At 37.2% G+C, this 10,162-nt stretch overlaps 1 protein-coding gene across 3 annotated transcripts in view; it reads right to left on the bottom strand.

Moving 5' to 3' along the window:
• LOC110839557 (uncharacterized) overlaps positions 1–10,162 on the bottom strand; it is a 39,245-nt gene that overhangs the window by 8,918 nt on the left and 20,165 nt on the right. For all 3 annotated transcript variants that reach the window (XM_087340373.1, XM_087340377.1, XM_087340375.1), the window contains exons 16-22: positions 8,907–9,058; positions 7,638–7,765; positions 4,390–4,546; positions 3,469–3,636; positions 2,363–2,497; positions 1,790–1,874; positions 501–589 (exon numbers count right to left, since the gene is read on the bottom strand). In XM_087340373.1, coding sequence (XP_087196499.1) covers positions 501–589; positions 1,790–1,874; positions 2,363–2,497; positions 3,469–3,636; positions 4,390–4,546; positions 7,638–7,765; positions 8,907–9,058 — 914 coding nt within the window. The remainder of the gene's footprint in view (positions 1–500; positions 590–1,789; positions 1,875–2,362; positions 2,498–3,468; positions 3,637–4,389; positions 4,547–7,637; positions 7,766–8,906; positions 9,059–10,162) is intronic.

Here is a 10,162-nt window from a genome sequence, read left to right as displayed (position 1 = left end):
ACAGTTAATACAATGAAATAATTTCAGAAACAAAATTTGTATTCAAGATAGCGCAAGTTTGTGAATGAAAGAGTATACTTTTTTTAAGAAATAAGTAATGGGTATTAGCTTCTGAGCTTCCTTTTCATTTCAGAATGGTCACGCCAGTGCTTGAACAGCAGTAGTACATCTCAAGCAACTCAGTTCGTCAAATGTAGAAAGTGTATGGTAGGGAGTGCGATCATTCCGCTGCATGCCGAGTTGACAGTTGATGAAATGGAAACGTCAGATAAAACAGAAAGTCAGACAACCAAAGGCCAGATAATTGGGGCTCTATTTTCTCATTTTGCTATAATCAGTAGTTATATTACAGATGTACGTGTTTCTTCTGCAGGCAAGAGAGAATATCCCACTAGTGTAATGGAGGGACCCTGGATTTTCTGTGGATATAATATTTGTGGTAGACTCTGAGACAACAGACAACTGATGGGCTCAGATTTACCCAAGGCAGTGCAACTCACCTCTAGAGCTACTGGTATCTCTGCTGAAACCATCTGAGAACAGGAAGACAGCAACAACCCCATGTCGCTATAGTGTTCTGCATTGAGCTCTGCAGTCATAAGATGACAAACACCCAGTAAAGCACAATGACAAATAAAGAACACCAAACAAGTAAACACAAAGTGAATCATTCACTGTTTCTTATATCATGTAATCAAGATATGTATCATCCAAGTAGAAATTTCAACTGTGTACCTTCCAAATAGCAAACTCAAAACTAAACCATTAATAATACTTATAGAACTATCCACGCTGATAAACTCCTGGATGTAAATGACATAAAATATAGATCTGGATCTACGATTTATGGCTGAAATATTTTTTAAGTGGAAAATATTTAAAGAAGTACAAGGAAATGTAATTTCTGACTCTGTGCAGTGTGACATCTGTAGTGCAGTTAGCTTGGCAACATTCGATTTTTATCTTCGACAAATGAACATCAAGGCTAATAAAATATTCAAACTAGTAAAAACTGTAATTCCAAAATATATGTACCCATTGGAGTAAATCTTTCCATTCTTTAGGCAAAATATTAGAGCACTGAATAATTTAAAGCAATAAACAATTGTTACTATACGAGAAAAAACACAGAAAACACCTAGTGACCACACACATTATTTTAATTTATAAAGATGCAATTCAAATAAACTATCATACGACACTTTGACCTGATAAACAGTCAATGTCTGTAACTCATATTTGCAAAGTATGTTTGAAAGCTTTGTGTCAGAGAAGAGCAGATCTTTAGTCACTGTAACACAGCAATGAATAAATAAATGACGCAATGCTAGAGGGTTTCTCTTGAAATGTTTATAACCGTTCAGCTGGTCAAGAAATTCCCTGCTTTTATGGAACCCAAGGTTCATTAGTATGTTTACGCACACAAAAAATTTAGCATTAGACCTAATCTACAGCCAATTTAATCTAGTCCACAACTTCATATTGTTTGTTTTCTTTTATCAACTTTCACCTCTGTCATATGTGGAATTTAAATCCTGGTATTACAGGGCTGCTATCTGGACCCCTGTTCTGGGATTACTGGTTTGGTGGCATAACAGTGTGACACGTAGCCAACTAGAGGACAACAGAGGTTAATATTATCCTCCCACCTATGCCTAGATCTCATTCCTTGAGAGTTTTTTCCTCATGCATTTACATCCTATCACCTTATCATAAGTAATATAATGAATCTAATAATACTAGGAGATTACTAATAACTCATGTGTTAAATGCCAAATATTAATATTACCTTCATGTCCTTCACTTAGTACATAGACAGCTATCACTTGTGTAAACACACTGATACTTGATGATTTCCCATGACGGTTACATACCTGAAACACAATGACTGCGATTCATACAACAGAAAGTCAGAATGATAAGTTATGACATAATGAACAGAATATTATTATACATAATGCATCAGAAAGGATCCCTCTGTTCACCAAGATGACAGATGTAATCGACATGTCAGTCGGCTAGCCAGTCAGGAAGTCAATCACTCACTGTAACCTAATACTGGTCTAAACACTCAAAAAAGATTCTGTGTAAACTGCCATCCTGGTTTTGGTGCTTGAAAGGGCTCGTTTGTTGCTCTTTCCAAGAAACGTTAAGTAATAAACTTCATGCTTCAAAGAACTGTATAACAGACATGGGGAAGTTCTTCCTTTTATATACTGGTTACTATGAAATGACCTAAAACAACTGTTCTTTAGAGAAATGATGAGGTGAAATCTGAAGTTACAATCTGTTTCAATGCAAAAATAAGAGGGTTAAGTGTTACATGTTAAGTTTTCATATGCTTACAAAAACAGAACTTTACCTCATCCAGAGTTATCAAATTCTTTGATATACAAGCATACAGAGATTTAGCACAGTTGTAATTCTCGTGGTTCAGCACAAATTCACGAGCCAGCTTCTGAGCCTGTTGTAAAGTTTGTCTGCTGAATAACATATCCTGAAAAAACAAAGTCACATAATGTCTGATACAAAATGTCTCCAGACTGGAAACAATAAATTAATCATAATAATCCCCTCTGAGCAACAATTAGCACAAAACAACCATAATAATGTTTGCTGTGGAAACGCAGCTGTGATCCTGAAATCATTTATGCAGTGCCTGAAGTTGAGTGCAATGAGGCACAATACTTAAGCCTATGTACACAGTACAAGTGTGTGTGCACTGAGTGAAGTCAAGTGTAACGAGGCAGAATGCCATAGCCCGTGCAGAACGCATTTTTCTTTCTCATGTTTATAGTGATATGATCTGCATACAAAGGCAGAAAAGTCAACTCAATACTGATTTCTGAGACACAAAAGTTGGAAGCCACACCGAAACTGGTCGACAGGACCGAATAGGAAATAATAATCCTGCCGGTGAAGTGGGTGATCAGAAACCAATGAGGTATTGAAGTTATGAAGGAAATCTTATACAGAAGAGAATGAGGAACTTCATGTCTTGCACAAACAGATGTGACACACATCATAATAGAGATGGTGTAGTGGATGTTCTTCGTGCAAATAGGGTCAATAAAGAAGAAGAAAGAGTTCGTGACAGAAATGGTAGAGACAATGCAAAAACAATGGTAGACTGAAAAGACAAGTGGAAATGCCCATCAGGCTGCAGATAGACTCACTTCAGTCACATTGGTAATATTACTGGGTATCATGTGAAGGTAAAATCTTTCTTTTCAAATCTCTGACACTTTGGTTCTCTACAAACTCTTCAGGTGGGGCAAAACTAAGATTATGAAATTTTGTACAGTAATAGATATTTGAAAATATGAATGTAAAAGTATTAAAATGACTAGTGCATATGACAAACATTTTAATTACTTTCTATAACACACACACACACACAACATTCATTTATCTTTCTGATTTTCTCCTACCATTCTTCTTGGTAAATGGCAGAAGGACGCAACCTACCTTTGTAAAATTCACCATTGCCCAAAGCCTGCCCAGTGACCCGACTACCCCATTCCTCTCTATAGCAAGTTTGAGCAGTTCCGGTGTTGTCACCAAGCGGCCATAGAGAGCCAAATCGACAACTTTGTCTCCGAGCGTAATCTCTGAACCCACTGATATGAGCATTGTCTGAAAAATCACAAGAACCATATTACATTAGGATTCAAGGGACTACATTATGTATATTTGTCTTTCACAGTTCAGCATTATTTTTGAATAGTCATCCAATTTTTAAGCGGGGTAATATTATTTCAGTTTATGCAATTCCTGGAATTTATTCCTTCATAAAAGTTGATCCACTTTCAGCCTACTTACCTTTCTTGAGGTAAAAAGTAAGTTTATGTGATCAATATACTGTTCATGCTTATAATCCTGAAACAGTTGACCAATTTTCCCCAAACTTTGGAGGAGACTCCAAATATGTATTTTATAATTTCCTACAATCAGTAATGACAACATGGTGGATGCACATACTTGTGAGGTACAAGTGACACTAGCACCAGATAACACAGAATTATAAAATAGTTTGTTGTAATAATGCTTTGAAAAATAAGCAACTTATGGTGAGGAACTTAACAAGACTAGAAAGGATGTGTTCTTTGGAGCACACAAAAGTTCCAAAGGTGTTCCTCATGCATAAGAATAGTGATTAATAATAGAAGCAGACAAAGATTTCCTATCATTATTATTTTCATGTACTGGTACTCACATATTTATCATCTCACTTTGTATATGTGATACATTTATAGAGTAATGCACATTTATCCATGGTAATTGAAATGGCAGGCCAACATATGTACAAATGCAACTGGAATAACAGAGAGTTATATGTCTAAATAAACAGAAATGGTTTCTCATGTTACAAGAAACATTTTTACTTACATTTAGAACGTTGACCAGGATATGATGACTTACAGGAATAACATTAGCAGAATAATAATTTCCTGGCCTACAAGGTGTTTGATGTCGCACTGCCAAGTCTAAGGCACGAACTGTTACTGACTGAGATAATGGAGTTGTAATTCCTGGAAGCACCTCCCTATACAAAAATAAAAACAAAATTTTGTATGGTTAAAGTCTGATGAGAAATGTCATATCTAACAATAATTAACCTTTCAGTTAGAAACTCTGAACCTTACAGACTGAATTTATCTGGTGTTAAGATTAGTATAAGAAAGTCACTATTTCTATAACAATATAAATCATATGTTCACATAAAAATACACTCACAAAAGAAGTTTTTCTTTATTAAAATGAAAGATCTCCACAAAGCATATCAATGGGTTGTCAGTTACCACCACCAAATGTTGTTCCATTCCATTATGTTTAGCTCTCTTTGAATAATGAGAAGAAAAAATGTTCTGAACAGCTGGAACCACTCAAATGGAGACATTATGAGGACCGTGCTATTTATTTTGTTATATAAACGAGAAAAGTAATGAAAATACTCAGTGGGCACCTGACCATAACAGCAGACCACACTAATGCTAAAGGCACAGAATTTAACCACTAAACGATATAAACTCTTCTAGGATGTGTGCTTCGGTAAAACTCAAAAATATATAAGAAAATCACTGAAGAATCAAGGAGCCTTTGTGGCAAGAAATATTTATGAAGATCATACAGTCATCCTAATAGAGTTTACTGACATTGTTTTTGTGGATTATAAATCAACATGGCAGTGACAAAACCATGTTATATGATGTGATGTCTGTGTATTATAACAAAACTGATTTCTCAGCTGTTCCATTTTAAATAAAGGCACATAAGGTTTCCTGATATTTGTTAATTTCATATGAATCTCTACCAACATATGAAACATCTTCATCCTAATTGCTACTATCTCTAAGATTTCACTGTGTACTTTTAGTGCACACATATGTGCAAAACATCTTGTTTCAGTGCTTTTACAATGAGAATTTTCTGGATCATATCAATCCACCTTTTCACTAGTAAATGGATAATAAAATTCCCTTTCTTTTAATCACGATTCACGGTCCACTTCCTGATTTCTGAAAGAAAATTGTCATAATTTCTCAATAAAATCTAGAGCGTCTAATTACACCATTTCCATTGCTCGTTATGATTTAAACTAACAAATTTTCACCCACAGAATCAAAAAACATAGCCACTATAGATGCTTTGTACATCCACATTCTGAACAAATTTGTACTCAATCAGCTCACAATCTGTTCCATTACTACCACACATTCCTAAAATGCATCCACACATGTACCAGAAGCATGTTGTCTTTTGTTGTAAAACATGTTAAAAAAAGTCAACTTCTGGAATATAAAAATGGCTGAAGCAACATGTCCTCATACGTAGAAAGCACACACATACAACACATCCACATAAAAACTAAACTTTTTAAATACATAGTTTCTAAATACAATCATCATACCATTATTATTATTATTATCCCATCTATTCACCACTTTATGGGGTATGTACTTCCATGTACCCGAGACAGACCTTGTCCCTAAGGTACATAGGGCAGCAGCTATTTCCAGGACACATATTGTTTTTAGCAAGTGCCACATGTATTATATAATTTTATTTTATGAAAGCGTCTTTCGGATTATGTTTGAAATTCCCAAAATGGCGGTCTTCTGCAGTTCCCTGACGTCATGTTCACCCAGGATGTTGGCCAAATATTTTCTGAGCGACCTGGAGACAGTTCCTGTCACTCCTAAAATTATTGGGATTACTTTTGCTTGAACTTTCCACATTCTCTGTATTTCTATGAGAAGGTCCTTGTATTTCAGGATCTTCTCTGCTTCCTTCTTAATCACATTCCTGTCAGTCGGTACTGTTATGTCAATTAAGAGGAAAGTTCCGTTTTTGTTTCTGATTATAATATCTGGTTTATTATTTGTGATGGTTCTATCTTATTATTATTATTATAATTATTATGAATTGTTTAATTGGTCCACAAGCAGCCAAAAACTTCAAGCGTGTTGCCGTCATAACTCGGATGCTTGCAGCCCAGATGAAACTGTAGTCACGGCTCGAACCACGAGATAGGCGGCTACAGTGAGTTGGGGTCGTGCGCACGTAGTAGTCGGAGCGACCCAAGAAGCACGGCCTTTTGCATCCGGCTGAGTAGTGCTTCAGCGTTACGCTGGCATGCCGGAATGAGCTTGATGTTAGCCGGCAGTGACGACTTGACTCCTCCAAGAACTCCGATTATGAGGACGATTAATTTGACAGTGAATCCTGGGTACAGCTGTCTTAGCTCAAACACAAGGTCCGTTTTTCAGCCTCCTTCACAACTATGTTGGTTTCAGCCGGGGCCGAAAACTCGATGACATACATGGTGCATCCAGAGGTATCGATGAGAACGATGTCAGGTTTAGTGGCTGTTAACTGCCTGGTAGTGGGGAACGAATAGTTCCAATAAATTTTACATTTGTCGTTCTCAACGACGGACTCAATGTCCCCAGGAGCGTACGGCAAAACGGGTGTCTTATCTATGCCGTAAAAGTGTCTCAGGTGGTAGTAGAGTATACGTAAAGCAGCGTTATGTCGATGAATGTAGGCGCAGCTGGCATAATGTTTACATGCCGACAAAAGATGCATCAACGTCTCTGGTTGCATTCGGCATGCCCTGCAGACAGTATCCACTACCCCCACACCCATCACCATTCGGCGGTACACAAGTGTGTTTACAACACCATCTTGGCACGCTAAGATGAAACCCTCGGTTTCAGACTTTAGTCCAGCCGACCGTAGAAAGGCGAACGTCAGGTCTTTTGACAAGCCCATTTTTTCTACATTTTTGAAGAAGGCCCCATGCATGGGTTTATCTGCATGTTGCTTGAGCAACAAAGTTTGCTCGGCCTTCTTAACAGTGCCCTTGAATTGATCTGACGTCAGTGTCAAGAGGGGCAACTGTCTTCGCTGTCCAACTGAGCTGGTGTCGAAGTCAAATCCGAGGTCATTTGCTGCTCTCTTTGCCGCCTGAAATATAAACGCCCCTACACCCGCAGACTCATGCGAACATACGAATGTCAAAAGGGGGTCAGAGCTGTTAATGATTGAATGAGCTGTGCCCAGAACTATCCTGTTGTGATAATTATTATTATTATTGCTCTTATTATTAGTAGTATTATTTATTCTTTCAATACCCAACATTTGCAGTTGTCAGTATTTCTGTGTCAGTGATGATAGGACCATCAAACTCATGAAGAAGCTCAAACTTTGACCAGGAGTCAAATGATGTGATTGGCCGAGATTGTAGCAAGTAGATTTGACCCTAAAATCGAGAGATACAATATTTTATAATGTCAATCATACACAGTAAGGTGTTTTGACAAATAATGAAGCCAGCACACTTAGTGCTGTATCATGTAAGAGTGATTCCAGAAACCAAAATTTTTTTAATGGTATTTGCTATAAATTGCACCACGAATTACTCTTATTATTATATTTTAATTTTTCAAAAGGAATTATAAAATATCCCACGATGCTCATGCATGCCAATGGCACTGATAAACAGAGGTTCATGTTTCATGCCAATTGATGGTCATGTGAATTGCTGATTTATGAAAAACTAGAACACTATATAATTACAAAACAAATAAAATTATTCTAAATTGTTAGCAAACTTAAATTTTCATCATGAGGGAACAGAAGATGCTACTTAATTTTTAAAAGATGCTTTTCTTGAAAAATATTCTGGCATTAAAATTATTCCAACCACTGAAACTGAAACAAAACGTATAATACATGGCTTCAGATTAAAAAAATATATATCAGGTTATGATGAAATAACAAGTAGAATTTTGAAAACATGTTCAGCTAAAATTTAAAGTAGTATTAAGAGACTAATACATACACAGAAAGGTGGAATGGGTAAATACAACTGACTGAAGACACAATTAAATTACAAACGTCTGAGGCAGAATAAAAGGCAGACCAAGGATGTGTTTGAAAGTGACCAGTACAGCCATAAAGTTTTATAAAAAAGCAAAATACATTTAAACCTTTTTACTCAGAGGTCACTTATTCAAGCCCCTGCATCTGATTATCAGCTGTTACTGCGACTCTTCTTTGAACTGAGGACGCTCCTGCATCTCTCGTAGATAGGAAGTCTGGAACTCAATTCTTGGTTCAGACATCAGCTACCTTGACTGAAGTCCTCTGTGTTTTTCCTCAGTCTTTCAGAGCAACTGCTAGCATACGACCCTACAACAGGCTCTGCCTTATCCTTTCATATCCTTCCCAGTGCTTCATTCCACACTATAGTCCTATTCAACTGTACGTAGTCATTGTTACTTTTCTCTATTACATTTGCGCACACACAACACTAAAAAGTTAATTAACTAGTTAAATTAGCTGATAATGTTACTATTACATTTGCTGCAAGATTGATTTCTTCCTTTTCAGACCCTCACCTTTGACACTGCCCATTCCACATCTCTGGGCCCACCAAACATTTGCTCCAGTTGTACTCCTAGGTGACCCACTGCCAACGCTTCTTCCTTTGTAAGGCACAACTGTGAAACTTTTTCTTTATCTAGAGGTTCAGTAATAACACCACCTTTTTCTGTAGCAAATAATTGAATAATTATCAGAGAGTTTGTATCACAGAACAGTTAAATAATTCTCCTCTCAATTGCGGTCTTTTGGGTTGTGATGCCATGCAGTCCTTTAGGTGGTAACTTACGTTCCTGAAAAATGATTTAAGCTACACTCTGAAGATAAAATCAATACATAACCACCTACAACACTACATAGTGTCACAAACCAGACGACCACATTCAATGTTTTTGGCAGTGTGAGAACATCAAATCTATTCAGACGTATGGGAAGAATATAGAACTTTTAACACAGTATTTAACAAAGTTGTGCCAAGCACTAGATGGGGAGTGAGTGGTAAGTCTCGTGCCCCGGCCACGCTTTACCCCCAGGAAAGGACCCTGGTACCCACTGGATAGGAGGCTGGGTGGGCCCCAGAACTGGTCTGGATGCAGACGCTAGAGGAAAAATTGTCTGTCCCTGTCAGGGATCAAGTCCTGGTCATCCAGTCCATAGCCAGTCACTATACAGACTGAGCTACATGTTTCACAAATTAAATGAGAAGGATAAACACATAAAAGTGCAGGATTTGAGGCATATAAAGCAATGCAAATGTAGATGGTGGTATTCTGGGTTGTTACACCATGTGGAATTTTGTCTGTGTGCGTAGCATTCCTCTCAAATATTGGCACACAGCCAGAATGTTACACGGGGCAGGAATCCAGATGACCACCATCTATAACACAGAGTGAGGCAATCCACTTCAGAGAGGGGAGAATCAAAATACATTACTACGTGGAAATGGAAAAGTCTGAGGCCTAAAACCAGAAGGCTCTTAGTGAAGGACCTATCAAAGTAACAGAATTCAAATTGGATGGGAAAATAAGGAAGAAGTCAGTATACATCAAAATAAGAGTCCAGACTGGCATATTTCATCCACAAAATGTACGATTGTGAATATTTCTTTCAAACACACTATTCTTGAAAGCTTAAAACAATCAGTTCATCAGTGGCAACATGTTTTGATAGTTAAATATCATCTCCTGGCAAAATTAATGAAGTAATATAATGTGTCAACTGCGTACTTAAAAAAGAGCTCAGTGGAATGCTTTCTTATAAGACTGTCATCCAT

This window comes from Zootermopsis nevadensis, unplaced genomic scaffold (assembly GCF_977971745.1).
Source record: "Zootermopsis nevadensis isolate Lab colony 2312 unplaced genomic scaffold, Znev_1.0 Znev_ptg000003l, whole genome shotgun sequence".
Taxonomy (NCBI): Eukaryota; Metazoa; Arthropoda; class Insecta; order Blattodea; family Termopsidae; genus Zootermopsis; species Zootermopsis nevadensis.
The sequence above is the reverse complement of the archived record's forward strand: the minus strand, read 5'-3'. Positions and strand labels throughout refer to the sequence as shown.